The following is a 26,234-nucleotide window of genomic DNA, read 5'->3' on the forward strand; positions in this document are numbered from 1 at the left end:
TGATTCAAGAAGGCAATGAGCTCCGTTGGGTCTTTTTTTAAATGGCGGGTGGGGAAGTGAAACCTATTGCGTGATAGTGAGAAGGAGAGGTGTCACTCGACCTGTCCAATTTATCACCTTATCGCCTCTAAAATGTAAATGAAACACTATGAAGGTTTGTGTCGAATTTGAATCGGGTTTTTAGGGCGGTGCTAAAGTGATCTTCAGAAGTAAACAGTGGCTTTTGAGCATCATGATCGCTTGCAGTGATGACGCAGAAAATGACTAGGTATCCCCCCTTACCCTGTCCCTTGTTTTTAAACTGTGAGAGAAGTGCTACACCTGGTGGAGAGAGGCTGTAAGACAGTTGCTTTATGTGTGCTGTACGTTACGCCATGACACGTCACGCTGTAACGTACAGCGTCGGAGGGGTCCGTTTTTTAAAACTTTTCTCCAATACTATCGGACCCTTATCATTTCAATCAACGATTGAAAAGAAACGTAGTTCACACCCCATATTTTGATGTCAACACAGTCACTACAGTCCCATTAGTTTTCTTTGCAGCCTCGTTTGAAAGTCGCGGTTGGGCACATTTGTACGGAATGGGGTTAGCGTGCGTTACTTACGGACCCTTCCTAACAATGCAGAGAGAAAACTCTAAATATTATAGAAACAATTATAACTCAAGGAATAAATACACAATGAGTAAAAAATAACATGGGGTACCAGTATCGAGTCGATGTGCAGGGGTACGAGGTAATTAAGGTAGCTACTGTATGGATCTATACTGTAGGTAGGGGTAAGTGACTAGGCAACAGGATAGGTCTAAATCCATATTCCCATGGAACTGAGCCTAGTGGTTAGAGTGTTGGACTAGTAACCGAAAGGTTGCAAGTTCGAATCCCCGAGCTGACAAGGTACAAACCTGTCGTTCTGCCCCTGAACAGGCAGTTAACCCACTGTTCCTAGGACGTCATTGAAAATAAGAATTTGTTCTTAACTGACTTGCCTAGTAAAATAAAGGTAAAAAATAATGAATTGGCATGCAAATGCAGTTGGGATGTTTCAGCACTAAAACGAGAAGTAGCTGGCGCATTTTGAAATGAGGTATGCCTAATGTAGTGTTTGAGGGTTTGAAAATGAGAAACATTTATTGAGACAATATCTTTGGGCGTAGGCGGGCATTGCATTTGAAGGATGCATTTTATGCATATTCTAAAAAGACAATAGGCTACTTCTGCCGGTACAAACTGTGATTGAGAATTTTTTAATTTTTTAAATGTGGGCGATCCGGCACCATACAAAACAGCACTACACCACTGCAGCCAACTGGAGTTCCTGTGCTTCGGTTATTAGGCTTCAAGCCCCCAGAACAATTCAATGATTGTTGCGGGTTGCTGGCCGGGTTTACCGTGACTCAATGACAGGTAGGTGGATGGATAGATTGATGTTTTTTGTTTTCTTCTTTCTCCTTCTCAGTGGGTTTGCTGGGCCTACTGAAGTGGAGGACTCGTCCTGAGCTCCTCAAAGAAAACCTGGAGAAACTCAAGATCATCGACGGAGAGCAGGTTGTCAAGGTGTGTGTTGTTCGTGTGTGTTATTTGTGTATGTGTGTGTTTGTGTGTGTGTGTGTGTGTGTGTGTCATCTTATGGACTCTTCTCCCCTCCCTGTGTAGTTTCTCCAGGACACTCTGGATGCTCTGTTCACCATCATGATGGAACACTCCCAGACTGACGACTATGACATCCTAGTGTTCGACGCCCTGGTGAGTGTGTGTGTGTGTGTGTGTTCTTGTCTCTGTCTGGTATTCTCTGTCACTGTTCTTATCTCTGTCTGTCAGTCTGTCGATCTCTGTCCTTATGGCTCTGTCATTCTCCTTCGGAATAGACATGTCTTCCTGCTTGTTGCTTGTCTGTGTGTCATTTTGCCAGTGAGGCACATCTCTCTCACCTTATCAATGTGCCTCTATCTCTCTCTCTTTCTCTCTCTCTCAATTCAATTCAATTCAAGGGGCTTTATTGGCATGGGAAACATGTGTTAACATTGCCAAAGCAAGTGAGGTAGATAATATACAAAAGTTAAATAAACAATCAAAATTAACAGTAAACATTACACATACAGAACTTTCAAAACAATAAAGACATTAAAAATGTCATATATATATATATATGTATATATATATATATAACAATGTACAACAATGTAATCTCTCTCTCTCTCTCTCTCTCAGATCTATATCATTGGTCTGATAGCAGACAGGAAGTTCCAGCATTTTAACACGGTGTTGGAGGCCTACATTAAACAGCACTTCAGCGCCACGCTGGCATACAAGTCAGTACTACTTTCTGTGTCCAACCCCTCCTCTTCCCCTCCGCCTGTCTGTCAGTCTCCCTGTCTCTCAGAGGCAGCCTCAGGAGTGGCTGAACTCCTCTTTCACATTGATAGTCAGACTGTGGAGGTAAAGCAGCAGGCCCTATCGATAATGACTCCTCATGCCACACTCATAGGGACATTTCCACAGGAGATGACGTGCACATTGATTTTCCACTGTTGAGTGAGAGTGCATATACAGTATGTCATCATTATCACAATGGTTCCACGTGATGGTAGTCCAGATGGTGGTGCTGGGTTCAGGTGAAGGGTCACTGTTGAAGAAGCTGTGCTGATGCTGGGTGTAGTGCATTAATCGTGTGTCATTGTGAATGCTGTGTGCCTGTAGGCCATTGAGTAAGTAGCCAGAACGGCTCATAGGACCTGTGCCTGTAGGTTTGCAGTAGAAATCAATGGATGGATAAGCCAATGGATGGATAAGCCAGGATAAGGTGGATTACTAGACCGTGGTACCTTACTCAAGGCTGGCCAGAATACTTGGCTCACTGAGTCTTAACTTCAACTTTACCTTCGCCTCTCTGCTACTCAATTCAATTTCAATTGCTTTATTGGCATGACGTGCCAAGGCAATATGTACTCTCTCTCTCTCATTCTCACTTTATCCCTCTCTCGTTCCCTCTTGACGTCTCTCCCCGTCGCTCTCAAAATCGCGCACTCCACCTCTCCTCTCTCTTTCTCTCCATGCTCTCAATCTCGCTCTCCCCGCCCTCGTCCCTCGCCCCCCCCATCTCGCTCTCCCCGTCCTCGTCCCTCGCCCCCCCCCCCATCTTGCTCTCCCCGCCCTCGTCCCTCGCCCCCCCCCCCCCCCATCTCGCTCTCCCCGCCCTTGTCCCTCACCCCCCCATCTCACTCTCCCCGCCCTCGTCCCTCACCCCCCCCCCCATCTCGCTCTCCAATCTGTGTTAAAACAGAGGATTCTCCCTACTTTTTATTGAACCTTCATTTATCCAGGTTAGTCTCATTAAGATATAATCGTTTGTTTCAAGAGAGACCTGGTCCAATCAAGACAGCAGCAGGGGGGAACAATGTTTCAGACAAATATCAGATGCACTAACAACTTACAGACAGAGACACACCATAAAAAAAATATGTATAGTGTATGTTTTGACATAGACACACATACAATTCAATTACAAAAAACATACACACATCATAGATAGAAAAACGTCTAGCATATGTACCACTGCATCAAGTCCTACTGACAATCACATTCCTCAGTAACATGTGAGTCAACCAACAAGACCCTGGAGTTTCCAGCTGGTCTGGAGAGAATTCCAAGACCACGGAGCTGAGTAGCTAAAACACCTTTTGCCATGATCTGATTTTAGGAACCGTTAAATGTAAGTAAGAGTGAGACCGTGACTGGTATTTATTTTTAAGACCTTATCAAAGAAGAACAGAGATAAAGCTGCAGTTTTCCCAAAATGGCCTAATAGATCATAGTAGACCAACGTTTAAACCTACGTAGAGTCAACGAAGACTAGCCAACAGCACTTTAGAGATCACAGTGGTGTGTCAGATGCTTTTGGTTGGTAGTAAACCTACGTGCTGCATGATACATGGAATCAAGTGCCTTCAGGGTAGTGCTTGGGGTCTGCATATAAATTACATCACTGTAGTCCAAGACAACAGGAATGTACACCATACCAGCTCTTTTCTGGCCTCAAAGGAAAAACAAGCCTTATGCCGGTAATATAAACATATACATTTTTTTATTATTATTATTATTTTTTTTATTTTACCTTCTTTTCTCCCCAAATTCATGGAATCCAATTGTTAGTAGTTACTATCTTGTCTCATCGCTACAAATCCCGTACGGGCTCGGGACAGACGAAGGTCGAAAGCCATGTGTCCTCCGAAACACAACCCATCCAAGCCGCACTGCTTTAACACAGCTCGCATCCAAACCCCACCCAAACTCCCAGATATTTGTACGTCTTGACATGCTATATGGAATTTCCTTCCAAGGTAGTAATGACATGGTTTACCAACAAGCTCTCACAGTCTCACGTCAGAATTAGACATTCGGTCATGTTTCTCAATCGTCAAATTTCGAAGTGGTTCCAAACATCATAAGGTTAGGTTTAGGCATTAACTCCAAATTTGTAAGGGTTACGGTTTGGGATAGGCTTAAAACAACCATCTCAAAAACAACTTTCTATCGCTGGATTCAAACATGCAACCTTCGGCACCAGAGGCAGACATGAGACTGAGAGTTTGTTTGAAAACCATGTCAGTCATACCTACTTGAAGGTAACACTGCTCGCTGTTGCCCCTAGTGGTCGGTTTCCGCATCATCACCCGACGTCCTCAGACATGGATGGGGATATCGAATTCTGACTTTATGACAGGTGACCTGGCTGATTTTTCAGAGTGTTTAGCGTCGGAAAATACCATTTATTTTGTTTCAGAGGAATTCAGAACAAGCCGTACAGATTCTGTTCAATGACGTCAAAAGCTGTTTTGAGCTTTTTCAAAAGCCAAAGTCAAGCTGCCGCTGCTCGAGTAGAGAACAGTGCCATCCGCGTAATAATTTACATCAGCTGTTTCAATGAGTCTCCCTAAGGGGTCAAAACTGAAGCTTAACCAGTGCTAGCCATGCCGTTATATAAAACTCTGTTGTCTAAATACGAGGCCACCCAATGTCATCCTCAGATTATCTTACACTTATGGACTTTTTTTGTTGTTGTCTTTATCCTTTTGCAAAAAACAGAAGGGGAAAAAATTCCGGACCGTTATAAAAGGACTGTTGTTGTTTAAGAGGCTTTGATTGTTTTAAATCCAGTTAGGCAACAAGCCCGTGCACATTTTTGGGAGCACTATGGGACATAAACCTCGTCCTCTGGGCCCAGTGTGCTGTGGTGTGTTTGTGTTATGAACATTTTAATTAACACTTTGAAATTAAGATTGGTCTACTCTTTTTTTAATTTTCTCTCCCCCTCCCCCTCTCTCTCCCACCTGCCCCCCTCTCTCTCCCACCTGCCCCCCTCTCTCTCCCCCTCTCTCTCCCCCTCCCCCTCTCTCTCCCACCTCCCCCTCTCTCTCCCACCTGCCCCCCTCTCTCTCCACCTCTCTCTCCCCCTCCCCCTCTCTCTCCCACCTCCCCCTCTCAGGAAGTTGATGTCGGTGTTGAAGAGGTATCTGGATGTGTCCAGTCGAGGGGAGCAGTGTGAAAACTACCTCCGCACCCTCAAAGCCCTGGAGTACATCTTCAAGTTCATTGTCCGCTCACGCATGCTCTACTCCCAGTGAGTCTGCGTGTGTGTGTGTGTGTGTGTGTGTGTGTGTGTGCGCGTGTGTGTGTGCGTGTGTGTGTAATCTAACTCTTAAAAGCATGCACACAGTCCACACACGCACACGCACAACACACACAAGACACAAGACACATACACACATGGACACTCTTGTTTACGCTCTTGTACATTACCGAGCTAATTCCCAAAGACAGCTTGATCTGAAAGACGCTGATTGCAGCAACTAATGTTGCTCACAAGCGTTGATGATGAAGTGGCGTTTTCAATGAACACCTAATGACAAAATAGACCCAGTGCTGAACGAGCAGCTGCGGATAGAGGTGAGACGCTGCCGCACAGAGACGTATGATACGTCAACTCTTCTGAAGGCTGCTCCATATGATAATCAGAAACAACATTAATTAATAACATCACATCATTTGTTCCTGACAGATTAGTAGCAGAACACAGGCTCTAAGGGCTCGGGCTGTGTTGCTTGTTTCGGGAAGTGTGTGGTGTGTGGTTATCTGTTGGCTTGTCAAATTGTTTCAGAAACCATATGCAATGCATATGTATTCGTCACTGCTCTCCCTGGAGGGATGCTAGAACGATGGATTGCTCCAGTTCTTCACTCTCAGGTCTGCCAAACTACTTCAAAGAAAATTGAAACTTTCTGAATTTCAAGTCTACGTAACTCATCCCATATGAGTAGCCTAGCCAGATACTCAGTATTCAAGAGCAGCGCATGCAGTACTGTCCTGTAGCTTAATCTGTAGTACTGTTCATATCCTACACTCATCAATGATTTATCAGTTTGAATCTGAAGTTTCTCAAGTCCTAGTTCCGATAGTTCAGATTTCTATAAGTAGAGAATGTATTAGATGTTCTCTCTCTCTCTCTCTCTCTCTCTCTCTCTCTCTCTCTCTCTCTCTCTCTCTCTCTCTCTCTCTGCCCTATCCCTTATTTCTTTAAACCTTGCTTTTACCTTTCTTTCCCCTTCTATAACTTTCCTCCGGCCTCAGTCACACCTCTTTTATTTATCCCTCTTTGTTCATCTTACCGCCTCTTTCTTAGCTCTCCATCTCCCTCTGGCCTCTATCCCCCCCCCCCTCCCTCCCTCCCTCCCTCCCTCTCTCCTCGTCTCTCCTCGTCTCCTGTCCATCTGGTGTGAGTAGCCCATTCATTCTGTTGTCCCATGGCGGTGAATGGTGCATATGGGTAGCAGTAGAGTTACAGTAGCTATCAGGGTGAGCAGTGTTAGGGTCAACGCCTGGTCCCAGGCTGTTCTTTGATAGGGCCCATAGGGCTTTAGGCCCAGGATTATGAGGCCCTACTCTACTGTACACTCCATCCTACCACTATTCTACAGGAGCCTGCAGGGATAAAAGGGTGCAGAGATCCAGACAGGAACATGCCACTGGGGTCAGAGATATCTGTTGCACACATGTGCGTTGTGTCGTTGGGATCGGGTTAGCATAGGATTGCAGTGTGTCTACCCTGTACCCGGCTGTCATGATTGTCTGCGGTGGAGTCTCAAATATATACTGTTTATTGTGTGTGTGTGTGTGTGTGTGTGTGTGTGTGTGTGTGTGTGTGTGTGTGTGTGTGTGTGTGTGTGTGTGTGCGTCATAGCTACAGTGGCTTGCGAAAGTATTCACCCCCTTTGGCATTTTTTCTGTTTTGTTACCTTACAACCTGGAATTAAAATGGATTTTTGGGGGAATTTGTATGATTTGATTTACACGACATGCCCTACAGCTTTGAAGATGTAAGTTTTTATTTATTTATTGTGAAACAAACAAGTTGGATGGGTTCCGCTGGTGTACAGCAATCTTTAAGTCATACCACAGATTCTCAATTGGATTGAGGTCTTGGCTTTGACTAGGCCATTCCAAGACATTTAAATGTTTCCCCTTAAACCACTCAAGTGTTACTTTAGCAGTATGCTAAAGGAAAACAAGGCAAAAACAGGTTCCTCAAGCTCACAAAATATCGCACTGGAAGGGGTCATTGTCCTGCTGGAAGGTGAACCTCTGTCCCAGTCTCAAATCTCTGGAAGACTTCCGTCAAGAATTTCCCTGTATTTAGCGCCATTCATAATTCCTTCAATTCTGACCAGTTTCCCAGTCCCTGTCGATGAAAAACATCCCCACAGCATGATGCTGCCACCACCATGCTTCATTGTTCTCAGGGTGATGAGAGGTGTTGGGTTCGCGCCAGACATAGAGTTTTCCTTGATGGCCAAAAAGCTAAATTTGAGTCTCATCTGGCCAGAGAACCTTCTTCCATATGTTTAGGGAGTCTCCCACATGCCTTTTGGCGAACACCAAACATGTTTGCTTATTTTTTTCTGGCCACACTTCCGTAAAGATACTCCAATCTCTGCTGTGGAGTTTTGCAGCTCCTTCAGGGTTATCTTTGGTCTCTTTGTTGCCTCTCTGATTAATGCCTTCCCTGCCTGGTCCGTGAGTTTTGGTGGGCATCTGTCTCTTGGCAGGTTTATTGTGGTGCCATGTTCTTTCCATTTTTTAATATTGGATTTAATGGTGCTCCGTGGGATGTTCAAAGTTTCAGATATTTTTTTATAACCTGATCCTGATCTGTACTTCTCCAAAACTTTGTCCCTGACCTGTTTGGAGAGCTCCTTGGTCTTCATGGTGCCTTTTGCTTTCTGGTGCCTCTTGCTTAGTGTTGTTGCAGACTCTGGGCCCTTTCAGAACAGGCAATATATATACTGAGATCATGTGACAGATCATGTGACACTTAGATTGCACACAGGTGGACTTTATTTAACTAATAATGTGACTTCTGAAGGTAATTGGTTGAACCAGATCTTATTTAAGGGCTTATAGCAAAGGGGGTGAATATGTATGCACGCACCACTTTAAAAAAACACATTTCGTTATTTTTTAAATTTTACTTTACCAATTTGGACTATTTTGTGCATGTCCATTACATGAAATCCAAATAAAAATCTATTTTAATCTATTTAAAACCTGTTTGAAACTGGAGGGCGAGCAATTCAAATAATAAACTTAAAAATAATGGATATTAAACATTTAGGTGCATATAATTGTCTTATATCGGTTGAACGCTTTAACAAGAATTTATCTAACTGCACTGTCCTGTTTACAGTAGCTATTACAGTGAAAGCATGCCATGCGATTGTTTGAGGACGGCGCCCCACATCAAAATATTTTCCAACGGCACAGGTTTCATAGATTCACAAATAGCGATTAAATATTCACTTACTTTTTGAAAATCACTTACTTTTTGAAAATCTTCCTTTGATTTGTCATCCAAAGGGTCTCAGCTATAACATCTAGTGTTATTTTGTTAGATAAAATAAAATAAAATAATGTTTCTATTTACTCCACAAATACTCTGAAATGTAAACAAACTATAATACTTCTTACTGAAATAAGTATGTTCAATAGGAAACCGATTTTAGCAAGTGCGCCTTGTCTTCATGGCGCGCGTAAACACGAATTTCCAAGACTGTGTCCCTGTACTAAAACTGATATTTTTTATTTGTTTTTGAAGTTACAAGCCTGAAACCTTAGACTGCTGACACCATGTGGAAGCCATAGGAATTGCATCCAGGGAGTTAATTGTCAATAATACCTTTTACTTGCCATTCTAAGAGGGTAGACTCTTAGAATTTTCTCCTACCATATCTATTGTATTATATTCTCCTACATTATTTTAACATTTCTACAAACTTTAAAGTGTTTTCTTTCCACTGGTACCAATTATATGAATACCCTGGCTTCAGGGCCTGAGCAACAGGCAGTTTAGTTTGGGCACATCATTCAGGCAGGAAATTGAGAAAAAAGGGGCATAGCCCTCAGAAGTTTTAATTAAATTACAGGTTGCAATGCAACAAAATAGGAAAAATGGCAAAGGGGATGAATACTTTTGCAAGGCACTGTATGTCCATTGTTTGTGTGTTTGCGTGTGTGTGTGTCTGTGTGTGTGTCCACTCAGCCACACAGGGGGATTATGGAAGACAATGCTTTAGTAATCATAACGCCGCCCGGTACTCTCAGAGTCATGTGGTAATAACCCTGTGTGTCACAGTCTAATCCAGGGTTCACCATCTGGTGGACTGCGGGCCATATTTGGTCCTCGGGTTATTTCATTTGACCCCTCAAGTAAAAAATGTTTTTTTTTAAATAGCAGCAAATTGTCTCAAAGTGATTTTAAATTTGGAAATCTGTTCTAAAGTATTCCTGTGCATAATAGAGAGATACAGTGCCTTCAGAAAGTGTTCATACCCCTTGACTTACTCCACATTTTTTGGTGTTATAGTCTGAATTCAAAAAAAGGATTAAATCATTTTTTTCTACACACAATGCCTCATAATGACAAAGTTAAAACATGTTTTCATACATTTTTGTCAATTTATTAAAAATTCAAAACAGAAATACCTTTTATTTATATTCAGACCCTTTGCTATTTCAGACCCTTTGCCGCCATTGTCACAACCCCTATTACAAGCCTGTTCAACCTCTCTTTTGTATCGTCTGAGATCCCCAAGGATTGGAAAGCTGCTGCGGTCATCCCCCTCTTCAAAGGGGGAGACACCCTGGACCCAAACTGTTACAGACCTATATCCATCCTGCCCTGCCTATCTAAGGTCTTCGAAAGCCAAGTTAACAAACAGATCACTGACCATCTCGAATCCCACCATACCTTCTCCGCTGTGCAATCTGGTTTCCGAGCCGGTCACGGTTGCACCTCAGCCACGCTCAAGGTACTAAACGATATCATAACCGCCATCAATAAAAGACAGTACTGTCCAGCCGTCTTCATCGACCTGGCCAAGGCTTTCGACTCTGTCAATCACCATATTCTTATCGGCAGACTCAGCAGCCTAAGTTTTTCTAATGACTGCCTTGCCTGGTTCACCAACTACTTTGCAGACAGAGTTCAGTGTGTCAAATCGGAGGGCATGTTGTCCGGTCCTCTGGCAGTCTCTATGGGGGTGCCACAGGGTTCAATTCTCGGGCCGACTCTTTTCTCTGCATATATCAATGATGTTGCTCTTGCTGCGGGCGATTCCCTGATCCACCTCTACGCAGACAACACCATTCTGTATACTTCTGGCCCTTCCTTGGACACTGTGCTATCTAACCTCCAAACGAGCTTCAATGCCATACAACACTCCTTCCGTTGCCTCCAACTGCTCTTAAACGCTAGTAAAACCAAATGCATCCTTTTCAACCGTTCGCTGCCTGCACCCGCACGCCCGACTAGCATCACCACCCTGGATGGTTCCGACCTAGAATATGTGGACATCTATAAGTACCCAGGTGTCTGGCTAGACTGTAAACTCTCCTTCCAGACTCATATCAAACATCTCCAATCTAAAATCAAATCTAGAGTCGGCTTTCTATTTCGCAACAAAGCCTTCTTCACTCACGCCGCCAAACTTACCCTAGTAAAACTGACTATCCTACCGATCCTCAACTTCGGTGATGTCATCTACAAAATAGCTTCCAATACTCAACTCGGCAAACTGGATGCAGTTTATCACAGTGCCATCCGTTTTGTTACTAAAGCACCTTATACCACCCACCACTGCGACCTGTATGCTCTAGTCGGCTGGACCTCGCTACATATTCGTCGCCAGACCCACTGGTTCCAGGTCATCTACAAGTCCATGCTAGGTAAAGCTCTGCCTTATCTCAATTCACTGGTCACGATGGCAACACCCACCCGTAGCACGCGCTCCAGCTGGTGTATCTCACTGATCATCCCTAAAGCCAACACCTCATTTGGCCGCCTTTCCTTCCAGTTCTCTGCTGCATAGATTGATTATGTATAGATTGATGAATAGATTTTAGAATAAGGCTGTAATGTGGAAAAAGACAAAGGGGTCTGAATAATTTCTTTATTCACTGTATAACGAAGTCAGTCCATTGAAATAAATAAATTAGAGCCTAATATGCAGATACAGATATAGATACAGATACAAATACAGATATGCATCTGTTGGTCACAGATTCCTTAAAAAAAAGGTAGGAGCGTGGATCAGAAAACCAGTCAGTACAATTTGCCTCATGCAGCGCAACACATCTCCTTTGCATAGAGTTGATTAGGAAGTTGATTGTTGCCTTTGGAATGTTGACCTACTCTTCAATGGCTGTGCAAAGTTACTGGATATTGGCAGGAACTGGAACACGCTGTCGTACACGTTAATCCAGAGTAACCCAACTTTGCTCATTGAAAAACTGGGAACTTTTCAGTTTTCAGGAATTGTGTAGATATCCTTGAGACATTGGGCCATGCATTATTGGGCTGAAACATGATTTGATGGCGTCTGATGAATGGCACGACAATGGGCCTCACGATCTCGTCACGGTATCTCTGTATATTGAAATTGCCATCGATAAAATGCAATTGTGGTCGTTGTCCGTAGCTTATGCCTGCCCAAAACATAACCCCACCACTACCATACACGCTGTCTGCCATACACGCTGTCTGCCATCTGCCCGATACAGTTGAAAATTGAATGAATCCGTGAAGAGCACACTTCTCCAGCATGCCAGTAGCCATCAAAAGTGAGTATTTACAGTCAGGTTAAGACCTTGGTTATGATGACAAACACGCAGATGAGCATCCCTGTGACGGTTTCTGACAGTTTGGTCAGAAACTCTGATTGTGCAAACCCACAGTTTCATCAGTGTGGCTGGATGTGGACGTCCTGGGCTGGCGTGGTTATACGTGGTTTGCGGTTGTGAGGCCGGTTGGACGCACTGCCAAAATGTCTAATACAACGTTGGTGGAGGCTAATGGTAGATAAATTAACATTAAATTCTCTGGCAACAGCTCTGGAGGACATTCCTGCAGTCACCATGCCAATTGCACACTCTCAAAACTTGAGACATCTGTGGCATTGTGTTGTGTGACAAAACTGCACATCTTGCCTTTTATTTTCCCCAGCACAAGGTGAACCTGTGTAATGATCATGTTTAATCAGCGTCTTGATATGCCACACCTGTCAGGCGGATGGATTATCTTGGCATAGGAGAAATGCTCACTAACAGGGATGTGAACAAATTTGTGCACATTTGAGAGAACTAGATTCTTGTGCATATGGAATATTTCTGCGATCTTTTACTTCAGCTAATGAAACATGGGACCAATACTTTACATGTTGCTTTTACATTTTTGTTCAGTATACCTCCATATAGACTGAGTGTAAAGAAACATTAGCAACACCTGCTCTTTCTGTGACATACACTGACCAGGTGAATACAGGTGAAAGCTATGGTCCCTTATTGACAGGTCCCTTGTCACAGAAGGTCCCAGGTCCCTTGTCACCTGTTAAATTCACTTCAGTCAGTGTGTGAAGGGGAGGAGACAGGTAAAATAAGTCATTTTAAGCCTTGAGACAATTGTGACATGGATTGTGACCCCAGTAAGTAATAGCTTTTTGCCAGTACAGAGGGATAGGGTAACGAGTGAGTTATGCTTCAGTAAGGTTGTCTTCTTAACGTTCAGAGCTATGTTTATCAACTGTACCATAGAAATGGAAAGTAAATCACAGAAAATAGATGTTGTGGTGGCAGCTGCAGAGAAATAGTTGGGTATACAAGATTTAACTTAGGATGAGTTACAGGGTGTGTTGAGGAGTGGTGTCCCGTCCTCCTAGGCTGTTGGCATGGGCAGGAGCAGATAGGTCTCCCTAGTGGCACAGCGGTATAAGGCACTGCATCTCAGCACTAGAGGCATCACTACATTGGGAGTCCCATAGGGCGGCGCACAATTGGCCCAGCGTTGTCCAGGTTTGGCCGGGGTAGGCCGTCATTGTAAATAAGAGTTTGTTCTTTAACTGACTTTCCTAGTTAAATAAAAGGTTCAACTTTTTATTTAATTTTTAAAAATACGGTCAAAGTAGTGGAATGGGGTAGTTTTTAATGAGTGTAGGTGGCAACAGCATAGATGTACCTGGGTGTATGAGATTTTACTGCATTTTACTGATTTTTAAGAGTTAATTGGGTGATTTATATTTTCATGAAATAGTGGTATGTAGGTGTAGAGTTAGTTGGTGGTGTTATTCTTTTCTTTAAGGAACAGGAATAATGAAGATAATTGAATGTAGGTAGGCCGGGACTGGCCTCACACTTTAGTACAATAGGTGGCGGTGTATGCACCTTTAAGTTGGATGCGATCCGCCAACCCAAACTCAAAGAACATGAGGAAGAAGACAGGGATTGTGTATGTGTGCCTTTTAGATGGTGAATGGGCAACATTTTTAAGTGGGTTTTTCATGCTCAACAGTTTCCTGTGTGTATCAAGAATGCTCCACCACCAGTGGTGTAAAGTACTTAAGTAAAAATACTTTGAAGTATTTAGTCGTTTTTTTGGGGCTATCTGTACTTTACTCTGACTTTTACTCCACTACTTTCCTAAAGAAAATTCTTTACTTTTTACTCCATACATTTTCCCTGACACCCAAAAGTACAGAAACATTTTCCAATTCACACACTTATCACGAGAACATCCCTGGTCATCCCTACTGCCTCTGACTCACTAAACATAAATGCTTCCTTTGTAAATTATGTCTGTGTTGAAATGTGTCCCTGGCTATGTAATAAAACAAGAAAATTGTGCCGTCTGGTTTGCTTAATATGAGGAAGGCAAAAATATTTTTTACTTTTGGAGTCAACATTGGCCAGCATCCCTGTGGAATGCTTTTGACAGCTTGTAGAGTCCTCGCCCCAACGAATTGAGGTAGTTTGAGGGGGAAAAGTTGTTCCTAATATTTTGTGCATTCAGTGTATACATCCATACGTTTTCTAAACTGGTACCGGGCTACCTTCAGCTGAGTCTTTTGAGGCTTGTGGGCATCCTAGAGCAAAACAACCAACTTGTACAGTACCAGTCAAAAGTTTGCACACACCTACTCATTCAAGCGGTTTTCTTTATTTTTACTATTTGCTACATTACAGAATAATAGTGAAGACATACACTATGAAATAACACATATGGAATCATGTAGTAACCAAAAAAGTGTTAAACAAATCAAAATGTATTTCATATTTTAGATTCTCCAAAGAAGCCAACCTTTGCCTTGATGACAGCTTTGCACACTCTTGGCATTCTCTCAACCAGCTTCATGAGGTGGAATGCTTTTCCAAAAGTCTTGAAGGAGTTCCCACATATGCTGAGCACTTGTTGGCTGCTTTGCCTTTACTCTGCGGTCCAACTCATCTTAAACCATCTCAATTGCGTTGAGTTTCGGTGATTGTGGAGGCCAGGTCTGTTACTTGAGCTCTGTGAAGCAATCTGAGGTGCAGTTAATTGCCGATTTCTGAGGCTGGTAACTCTAATGAATTTATCCTCTGCAGAGGTAACTCTGGATCTTCCTTTCCTCATTAGAACCAGTTTCATCATAGCCCTTGATGGTTTTTACGACTGCACTTGAAGAAACTTTAAAAATTCTAAATTGTCTTAAAGTAATGATGGACTGTCGTTACTACATGATTCCCTGTGTGTTATTTCATCGTTTTGATGCCTTTGCTATTTTTCTACAGTGTAGAAAATAGTAAATATAAAGAAAAACCCTAGAATGAGTCTCTAACTGTATGTGTTCGTCAGAGTCTCACCTTTCCATATTGGTGTGTAGCCCAAACTGTTTGGACGATTCAGACGTTTTCGCGATGTTTCGGGGTCTGGCAAACATCGCTGTAGCTCGGCCACCTTAAGGCCGCCATTGGCAGATGTGGTGGATTGAGACGCAGTTCATGCAAAACAGATTGTTTGAGTTTAAACAGGCAGATTTTGATGGGGATTTTTCTATCATGCTAATTAGATTTCCACTGAGGGTGCGGACATCAACTCTATTATTGCCCACAGAGTGATGTGACTTGCTAAGCAAATGTTTGCTCCTGAACTTATTTAGGCTTGTCATAACAAAGGGGTTGAATACTTATTGACTCACGACATTTCAGCTTTTCATATGTAATTAATTTTGGCTCTTGAGTGGAGCAGCGGTTTTAGGCACTGCATCTCAGTACTAGAGGCATCACTACAGACCCAGGTTTGATTCCAGGCTTGGGCTTGGCCCGGGTTAGGCCGCCTTGTAAATAAGAATTTGTTCTTAACTGACTTGCCTAGTTAAATAAAAGTTAAATTAAAATCATTTGTAAACATTTCTAAAAACATAATTACACTTTGAAATGATGAGGTACTGTGTGTAGGCCAGTGACAAAAAAGCCCTATTTAGTTTTCAATTCAGGCTGTAACACAATAAAATCTCAAGAGGTGTGAATACTTTCTGAAGGTACTGTATATCATATAGAAATGTAAGCACGGTTTGAAACGGTTATGTTTTAGTCAAAATATTTTATCTGTAAGGGCTTCATGCGGTCAATTTTGCAGTGTACAAATGATTTGTAATTATGTTCCGGCCCCCTCACCTTCCGCACAAGAAAATAATTGTCCCGCGGCTGAATCTAGTTGATGATCCCTGCTGTAATCCCCCCCTCCCCCCAGCACCCACGACCCGTGCTGCAATTAACATTTACCACAGAATTACAGTGAGACATTAGGAGATGTAGGAAGGAAGAGGGATGGAGAGCTGGGGAGGAGGAGCGAGACGAAAGGAGAGTAATGAGAAGACATTAGTTACAACAGTAGGGATAGATAGATGAGTTTAACAAAGAATAGAAAGGGAGGAGTAGACAACTTTAGGGATTGTGATGTTTTGTTGGGGACACAAGGTGAAACAAGATACAAAATGAAACACATGGCATAGCTTTGTATTCAGAGATGGTACTCTACTGTCAGTATCTGGTAGAGGTTGTGTACTGTAAAGGCTCCTCTGTCTAGTTTGACGTAGCCTCCATGTGACCTAGCCTCCTTACTCCTTCTGTTTCCCCCAACAACAGCCAACTAGAACTACATAAGTCCTTAAAAGCATTCGTTACCCCAGAAAGGAAAGAAAAGGGAGCACTCGTGTCTGTATAGATCTGAGTACATTTTTGGGACTAACAAGCAGGCTTACGTAGTAATGCTGAATGTAGCGTGTTTTCGGGACACCTTCCCTTTTTTAAATCCTGTTGGAGACATTAACCGTGCCCCCCTCTCTTCCTCTTTCCTCCCCTTTTCCTCCCCCCTGCCCCCCTCTCTCCAGGCTGTATGAAGGGAAGGAGCAGAAAGAGTTTGAGGAATCTCTACGGAGACTATTCGAGTCCATCAACCAACTAATGAGGAGTGACCACAACACAACAGTCTTGCTGCAGGTAAACACTCCAACTTCACTACCTCTCTCCTCCTCATCTCTCCTCTCCTAATGCTCTACAGTACATTTCTCTGTCTCTCCATCTTTTTTTTTACCTTGCTCATTTATTGATATGACCTCATTTGTCCCGATTTCAGGTTTTATGATTCTTTCCCATCCATGTGCATGTCTCTCTCCCTCTCTGCCTCTCTCTCTCTCTTTGTCGGTCTCTCTCTGTCTCTCTCTCCAGGTGGCTGCTCTGAAGTACCTACCCACAGTCTTGCAGGATGTGGAGACAGTGTTTGACGCCAAACTCCTGAGGTGAGTGCTATCCTCTGCCGCCTCCACAGGAATAGTAAATAGAACCACTGTCAACATCGCTCAGAGCCTTCCCAGGGTGCAACGTGAAGTGACGTGTCTCTCACCTCAGTCACCTGTACCTAACGTCCACTAACTTCCCCTCTGACCCCCCCCCGTCCCTCTGGCTGATAACTGTCTCATAACGTTGTCTCCACAAAAACCCAACTAAACAAAACAGTCTAAAACACTGTCTCTGTCTCCCAGCCCTCTACCAAGGTCACAACCTTATTCCCCAGCTCTCTTTAACTCACAGTGACTCGTCACATCTTCCATTAACCTTTCATGAACCCCTCAAAGACAGACAGCCTTGCCTTTACAGTACCCATAATGAACATAGATGTGACTCTACCACATCCCCAGACCTTTTAGCTTTATAATGAAATGGGTCTCGAGTCTCCTTATGGCAGACAGACGTTTGGTTCCAGCAAACCACAACATCTTTATTTCAGGCCTGACCTTCCCGTGACCTGTGTCTGAGACTTTCTGAGGTGAGTGTGTGTGTGTGTATGTGTGTGGGGGTGTGTTTTTTTCTGGGTGTGTGGAACTCTGTTCAGACAGTCCAAACCTGTCTGGTCTGTTGTATCTCTGGAGTGGTTGAGTGTCAACACAATGTCATGGAGGTGTTACCTAAAACACCTGGCCGCCTGCACCAGAATGATAGTGGCAAGAACAGACCAAACACATACGCACCAACAATCAAGGTGATGTACTGTAGACTCAACGAACCACAAACAATAATCTTAACAGTGACTCGAGGAAGAAATGCCCTAAAGATCTTAATGGTGATATTTCAACACTTTATTGCAGTGTTCTGGGTCCTTACGGGAGAGCCATAACTTTGGTTTAATAAATGAACACAAACACCCAGCAGGTCCGCGCCTAGGAGGGTTGGGACGTGGGCCTCTGTAGGACAGACAGCCTTATATAATACAATAGCATGATTTTTCAATTTGTAATTAGATTGAAATTAGAGAGCCTAATTAGCACGCGATGCGCCACGGATCAGCTCTCTCTACTGTCTGAAAAGTGGTTGGCATTATCATTTAATTTGTTGTTCATCTAGCTAATGAAAGTACTGTGTCAACCACATTAATAAATGTATCTGCAAAATGGATGCCTCCATGCTCAATCTCCCTAAGAAGCTGCCTAGACTTTGTAACTGGCTCATTTAATTCTTATTTGATTGGATTCCAGGCTGAGGGTGACAGCACCTTGTCTCGTCATTAGTGTCCGTCGCTAGTTCGCGAGTTTGGCTCATCTGTTTTCACAAGGTCTAGCTAGGGGGGGGGGGGTTGTTCTTAATGTTTTGTACACTCAGTCAGTGGTGGAAAAAGTACCCAAAAGTAAAGATACCTTTAATAGAAAATGACTCAAGCGCAAGTGAAAGTCACCCAGTAAAATACTACTTGAGTGTAAGTCTAAATGTATTTGGTTTTAAATATGCTTCAGTATCAAAAGTAAGTGTAGTCTCAAAACTATACTTAAGTATCTAAAGTAAAAGTATAAATCATTTCACATTCCTTATATTAAGCAAACCAGACGGCACCATTTTCTTGTTTTTAAAATGTATGGATAGCCAGGGGCGCACTCCAAACACTCAGACATCATTTACGAATGAATAATTTATGTTTAGTGAGTGCCAGATCAGAGGCAGTAGGGATGACCAAGGATTTTCTCTTGATAAGTGTGTGAATTGGACCATTTTCCTGTACTGCAAAGAATTCGAAATGTAACTTTTGGGTGTCGGGTTGAAAATGTATGGAGTAAAAAGTACATTATTTTCTTTAGGAATGTAGTGAAGTAAAAGTAGTCAACAATATCAATAGTAAAGTACAGATACCCCAAAAAACAACTTAAGTAGTACATTAAAGTATTTTTACTTAAGTACTTAACACCACTACAATAAATCTCATAGCTCATAAACTCTCTTCTCTCCCGAGCCTGCTCAGGTCAGAATGGCAGTTAATGTCTGGTTCTGAATTACATGTGTAATTTCAACTGCTTCAAATATCTGATTCGATAAACGATCAGGCACTCAGACTGATAGGTGCTTCTGTAACCTGAGTAAACTCAACTCATTGCACTGGCGCCATCGTAGCCTTGACCACAACACGTGTTCACCGATATCCCCTGAGGCACTTTTTCAGTTACATTCCCTATGCTCACGAAGAAGAAAAAAAACACTTAGTTTCCTAGTACATATGGAAATGAAAAAGGTTTATGAATGACATCTTGGAGGATTACTGAGAAAAGGATTTGACTGTAACCCTCTGCGGAGGTTACTCGGGAACGCCAGTGGGGAAACATACCATTTGGGACACATCTCTAGTTTCTGTGCTGTGTATCTGTATCTCTTCTCTCCCGAGCCTGCTCAGGTCAGAATGGCAGTTAATGTCTAGTTCTGACTTACATGTGTAATTTCAACTGCTTCAAATACCTGATTCGTAAAAGATTAAACAAACGCGTCAGAAAAATGAGAAAAGACTATCACTCTACATGGAATCAACCCACGTGCTACGTGTTTACAATTGAAATGAAAGTGTTTAATTAAAACGGTAGCTAGAGACTTTGCAATATTGCTCTTCTAGCCTTGCTGAACAATTGATCTAATTCTCCACTTCCCCACCCTCTCTCACCCTTTCCTTTCATTTTCCTTTCACTGTCTCTCTTTCTCCCTTTCCCTCTCCCTTAACCCACCTTTCCCTCTCCCTTCTCCCACTCTCCACACCCCCTCCCACTCCCTCTTCCTCTCTCCACACCCCCTCCCACTCCCTCTTCCTCTCTCCACACCCCCTCTCTCTCCCTCTTCCTCTCTCCACACCCCCTCTCTCCCTCTTCCTCTCTCCACACCCCCTCTCTCTCCCTCTTCCTCTCTCCACACCCCCTCTCTCCCTCTTCCTCTCTCCACACCACCTCTCTCTCCCTCTTCCTCTCTCCACACCCCCTCCCTCTCCCTCTTCCTCTCTCCACACCCCTCCCTCTCTCTCTTCCTCTCTCCACACCCCCCCTCTCTCCCTCTTCCTCTCTCCACACCCCCTCCCTCTTCCTCTCTCCACACCCCCTCCCTCTTCCTCTCTCCACACCCCCTCCCTCTCCCTCTTCCTCTCTCCACACCCCCTCCCTCTCCCTCTTCCTCTCTCCACACCCCCTCCCTCTTCCTCTCTCCACACCCCCTCCCTCTCTCCACACCCCCTCCCTCTCCCTCCTCCTCTCTCCATGCCTCCTTTCCTCTCTCCAGTCAGTTGCTGTATGAATTCTACACCTGTATCCCTGCTGACAAACTGCAGAAACAGAAGGTGTCCTCCATGGCCGAGATCGTCAGCAGCAAACTCTTCGAAAAACAGGGTAAGACAAACCTCCATGCTAGACAACGGACCAATGACTGACCTCTATGTTAACTACCATAGGAGCAGCCAACCAATCGCACACCTCATCTAGAAAGAGGCTAAAACTCGGCCTATTTGGGTAGATAGAGAAGGGTCTGCCCAATGTCAGATGCAAGGTCATACAACCTTGACTATTATGAGAACATCCTACATCACCATTTAAACACACTACAACCCCACTTCACTCCCTTGCCTTCCCTCCACTCAGAATCTATTATGAAGGCCTTACTGGTCTGTAGTGGTGTGATAAGTGGCAAATCGACTCCCTAAGTGGCCCCCCAGTCAGATTGATGGAAGACTCTGGGTGCTACTGTTCTCTAATTGGCTCCTGATAAGTGGTCCGAGCTGTCGCCACAACGCCAGACACAACTGACAGATTGCTATTGTTGTCATCGCTCTGCTGTTTGTTTTTAAACTGATATCTGAATGAATATGTTAGAGAGAAAGAGAGAGATCAGAAAGAGAGAGAGAGAAAGCAGACGGAGAGAGAGAGAGAGCCCAGCAGCAGCAGAAGAAGCTTGTTGGCAGTTAAACAGACATCTACCCCCCTCCCCTTCATCCCCGTAACACCTAACACCCCCATCCTCTCTCCTCCCTGCTTCTCACTCCCTGGCCCATCTTTGTCTCCGGGTGACGGATGATGTTGTAACTGGGGAGTGTGTGTGTGTGTTTGTTTTGTTGTGTGTGTGTGTTCCGTTGCCGGTTTTCCGTTGATGATTATCGATGTTGTTTTTGCTCGACGTTGCCGTGGGTGAGTCATCAGTCAGCCGTGGCCCTTAGCTGCCTGGTATTGTGGGTGAATGGGGGAGAGGAGCGGGTAGAATAGCGGGGAGCTTGACGTAGCGCGACACGGCTCGGCCCGGACACTCCTCCCATATTGATTATTGTGGCGTTGATTAATTCCCCCGGGGCTCCGGGCACCCTGCGGCCGATGGCCAACTGTCACTGTACCCAGAGTCACCAACCACCACACACTGCATTAATACAGGGAGAGAAGGAGTGGAGGAGAGAGAGGAAGAGGGGGAGGGAGAGATGGAAGGGAGGGAGAGGGGAGCAAGGGATATAGAGAGGAAGGGAGGGAGGGAGTGAGGGTAAGGGCAATGTAGAGAGTAGGGGGAGAGATTAAAGAAAATTGTTGATGGAGAGAGCGAGAGAGAGAGAGGATGACCGGGATAGTGGGGCAGATAGCATGACGAGAGAGAGAGCGAGAGAGAGAGAGAGACCTCTGTGTTTGTTAGCTGAATAGATACACACAAAGTTCATGTATATATTATCAAGCCCTAATCATTCCTCATACCATCAGCTGACCTTTGACTCTCTCTATGCCCGTCACCCTGCAAAAACACAATTCCAAGGTTCCCTGTTTGACTGCCTTGTTTATCTGTTTATTTATTAATTCATTCCATCTCAATCCAGAGACTCAGACCTAATTGAGGGCTGACTCTCGTTTTAATTAAGATGTATTTGGCATTGTAAATGTAGGCCTGTTTGTGGTGGGAGCATTTAGGCCAGTGAAATATGCAGGAGGGAAAATTATACATTTATACCAGCTAATGGCTTCTGGTCTGCTATCACTGCCTCCCAATACATATTTAATCTACCTGCCTGCCTCTCACCATTCACTGGGGACACACTGAGTGACAGGGGAGAGATGGAATAGTGTGCGTGTGACCGAGGGGATATATTTATGTGTATGTGTGTGTGATTTTGCAATGTGTGTGTGTTTCTTGGGCTGGTTGTCTCTGTCCTAGGGTTGATGACACACAGTTGGACCCATGGACCGCAGGTAACATTTGAACAGATTGGGTTTTTCTCCCCTCTAGATTTATTTGACATATGTTCCATGGATTAAGGAGCCTGCAGGCAGATACTGTACACACGTACACAAGCACGCACATACACACATGCATATATACACACACACACACACACACGTGTTTCATAAGGGTTAATCTGGTTCTGGTTTCCCCATAATTAAATTACATTCACGAGAAGCATTACGGCACAATTTAGCCAAATTATTCTGACGTCAGACAGTCACAGTGACAGATTGAGCACATCAATACTGGATGAGATGGTAGAAAAAAAACTGAGAGATTAGGGAAAAAGACTAATGAAATAACTAGTCTGTTTTTATTTGTTTAAGGAAGGAGAATGTGGAAAATAGTTTCCTAGGGTTAGAAGCTTGAAATGTAGATTGATATAAAGTGGCGTTAGCAGTGGATACATAGGAAGAGAAGATAGAGAGAAGAGAGTGAAAGGATGATAGATCCTCCAGAAGTTTAGTATTCCTACATTTTTGCTCAGCTGCCCGCAGCCCTGTTCTGTAAGCTCGCATTAAGTCACTCAGCCACGGAGCAGGGGAGGGCCGAGACAGGAGGAAGGTTGAAGGAAGGTTGAAGTCGCCAAGTACGAAGAGCGGGGAGCCATCATCAGGAAATTAGCTTACCAAGGTGTCAAGCTCATTGAGTAACTCTCCAAGGACACCTGGGGGTCGATAGATGACAACAATGTTAAGCTTGAGTGGACAAGTGACAGTGACAGCATGGAATTCAAATGAGCAGATGGACAGGTGAGAGAGGGAGAAAAGACACATCTCCTATGAGGAGAAATGAGTAGCCCTGTGCCACCACAGGGATAACCAGATGCTCTCAGACTTTGAGAGAAAACGTAGTCAGATGAAGAGCGGGCAGCTGGACTAGCAGTGTTCTCTGGGGGATCCATGGCTCAGGCAAAAAAGGGACTGAAGGGCAGCATAAGCTGTTCACAGATCAGCAGTTCAAACCGCTGCCAGAGACCAGGAATTCCACATGGGTTGTGCGTGCAGGATACACTAAATTAGAACGGTTGCAGCCAAGAGGTGGGGAGCGTCTATATAGCCTGTAGGGAGAGGAGAAGATATGTATGGAAAACACACACATAGTTGTCAAAGCTACAAAATAACAAAATGAGATCATCCGACAATAACTAGTTAAGATACTAAAGTGAGAGAATGGTGTGGAGCGTTCCTCTTTTTACTTCCTTGAATAACTCAACAGAACCGCCTTTGTTTCGGCGACCGCCTTATTTTTGCGACGAGACCACCGCTTACAGCTGCCATGGAGAAAACTGTAGAGACTGAAGTACTAATACTAATTGCTAATTGCCTTGCAAAGGTGAAGAGCACACCTCCCGGTACTAATTGCTGATTGCCTAGAAGAGGAGAAACCACTCCCCCTCCAATACAGCTACTGATTACGAAAAGAACATCATTCACAAATTGCCCTGGTTGATGTGTCAATGATCATCTTCAAGGTAATAGCAGTCAGCAGTTCACATACCAAGTAGGCTACTGGGAAGACAGGCAGCACTTAAAGTAGATGGCCCTATCTAGTAAAAAGACAGTACTAGACAACAACAGATAAGATACAAAAAAATTGACGTGTCAGTCTTGGAGATATCAGGAGTCCTCTTTGACTGCGCATTTCCGGCAATTCTTACTTTTGCCACTAGAGGGGGATCGGACGATTTCTTGGGGTCTGTCCTCCAGAAGTTGTTGACTGTTTTTTGTGCTTGCCAGTTAGCTAGCAGATCTCAGCTGTTAGCAGTCAATAGCTAGCAGTTTCTTACAGGCGATAAAAATGGATGATTGCCATCATCAGTCTTTACTGAATTATTTAGTGTAACATATTAAACTTTAAACCTCATAAATAAGTCATGGTAACCTTGTAAACAATTAATTTAGACTGGATGTTTATTTTAAACAGCCGTTATTTGCTGAAATGTGTGCCGTTGCTCGGCTATTAAAAGGCACAGGCGGCTATTTTAAGACTTTCAATATTACGGTATACAAAATCCAACGGTATGTAGCTAGATAGTTCATTCCTTGAGCCATTCCAATTGTTGGCTATACATTGTTTTGTAGCAATTATACAGTGCCTTGCGAAAGTATTCGGCCCCCTTGAACTTTGCGACCTTTTGCCACATTTCAGGCTTCAAACATAAAGATATTAAACTGTATTTTTTTGTGAAGAATCAACAATAAGTGGGACACAATCGTGAAGTGGAATGACATTTATTGGATATTTCAAACTTTTTATAATATCCAATAAATGTTGTTCCACTTCATGATCCCAACTGTCTTTGAATCCTTATACAGTAGTAAAATAAATGACAGAGAATGTTCTGGTACAGATAAATAAATTAAAATGCCATCTGGATATGTTGCAGGTCCCAGTTTTGGGACTGGTTCAGCAGATAATAGTTCCTGTAACACAGGATAAATGATGAAACAGGAGAACGTGGCTTCTCTTTCAAAGGTTCTCAATTCTTTTATTCAACAGTGCAAATGGTCTTTTTATGTCTTTTCGTTGTATTTTTTAAGGGTATTTAATAATTTGTCTCATAAATCCCTGACATTATTATTTCATAAACATATCAAAAATACACCAATTTACACATAATAAATATTATATTGCAATCCAATTCACATACTAAAATTCTTTACATTTATGCCCCTAACACATTTACTCTTAATTTGAATTCAAATCAAATCAAGGTTTATATGTCATGTGCGCCGAATACAACAGGTGTAAACCTTACAGTGAAATGCTTACTTACAGGCTCTAACCAATGGTGCCAAAAAAAAGGAATGTGTGTGTGTGTGTAGGTAAGTAAAGAAATAAAACAACAGTAGAAAGACATTTGAAAAAAGAGTAGCATGGCTATATACAGACACCTGTTAGTCAGGCTTATTGAGGTAGTATGTACATGTAGGTATCGTTAAAGTGACTGCATATATGATGAACAGAGAGTAGCAAGAAGCGTAAAAAGAGACCTGTTTAGGTCGTAAATAATTCACCTGTTTAGGTTATAATAATGTAGTTCACTGTTGCCCACTATAGCCCCATAAGACATTCTAAAACATGAAAGCCTTTAAAGACTGGTGTAACTCATTAGAAGTTACTTTATACCCATGCTCAAAATAAATTCACAGTGTAATGCTAATTATTGGAAAAGGACTGAACAAGCTAGCATAGAGCTAACCGAAGCTAGCAACCAACTGACTGGAGCTAGTAAACAGCTAACCGGAGCTAGCCAAAAGCTAACCGGAGCTAGCCAAAAGCTAACCGGAGCTAGCCAAAAGCTAACCGGAGCTAGCCAAAAGCTAACCGGAGCTAGCCAAAAGCTAGCAGCTTTTCTAACTTTTACAGTACAACAATTACAAAGTTCTTAAACATCACAGTTGCAACATTAAGTTCTCTAAACCGTTAGGATATTTTCAGGAGTCTCTTTTTCAAATCGTTTTTTTTATAGATCAAAGGAATGCACCGCCATCTTTTCATTTTACACTCGTTTTACAATTACTGTGTTGTTTCAAACCATTACAATTACTTCAACAGGCAAGTTACAAAACTATGTGAATACTTGCAAAAGTATTCATCCCCCTTGGCGTTTTTCCTATTTTGTTGCTTTACAACCTGTAATTTAAATGGATTTTACTTGGATTTCATGTAGTGGACATACACAAAATAGTCCAAATTGGTGAAGTGAAAATAAAAAGATTACTTGTTTCAAAAAATAAAATTTAAATAAAACGGAAAAGTTGTGCGTGTTTATGTATTCACCCCCTGTGCTATGAAACCCCTAAATAAGATATGGTGCAAACCAA

At 43.2% G+C, this 26,234-nt stretch overlaps 1 protein-coding gene across 2 annotated transcripts in view; it reads left to right on the forward strand.

The window, feature by feature from the left end:
* Positions 1–26,234, forward strand: part of LOC109864674 (dedicator of cytokinesis protein 2) — a 139,672-nt gene that overhangs the window by 16,246 nt on the left and 97,192 nt on the right. For both annotated transcript variants that reach the window (XR_004204125.1, XM_031797056.1), the window contains exons 18-24: positions 1,460–1,557; positions 1,657–1,746; positions 2,212–2,312; positions 5,486–5,620; positions 16,752–16,860; positions 17,089–17,159; positions 20,437–20,543. Coding sequence is in view for 1 of the 2 variants with exons in the window: in XM_031797056.1 (XP_031652916.1) it covers positions 1,460–1,557; positions 1,657–1,746; positions 2,212–2,312; positions 5,486–5,620; positions 16,752–16,860; positions 17,089–17,159; positions 20,437–20,543 (711 nt within the window). In the remaining variant the exon portion in view is untranslated. The remainder of the gene's footprint in view (positions 1–1,459; positions 1,558–1,656; positions 1,747–2,211; positions 2,313–5,485; positions 5,621–16,751; positions 16,861–17,088; positions 17,160–20,436; positions 20,544–26,234) is intronic.

Source organism: Oncorhynchus kisutch, linkage group LG19 (assembly GCF_002021735.2).
Source record: "Oncorhynchus kisutch isolate 150728-3 linkage group LG19, Okis_V2, whole genome shotgun sequence".
NCBI classification, from domain to species: domain Eukaryota; kingdom Metazoa; phylum Chordata; class Actinopteri; order Salmoniformes; family Salmonidae; genus Oncorhynchus; species Oncorhynchus kisutch.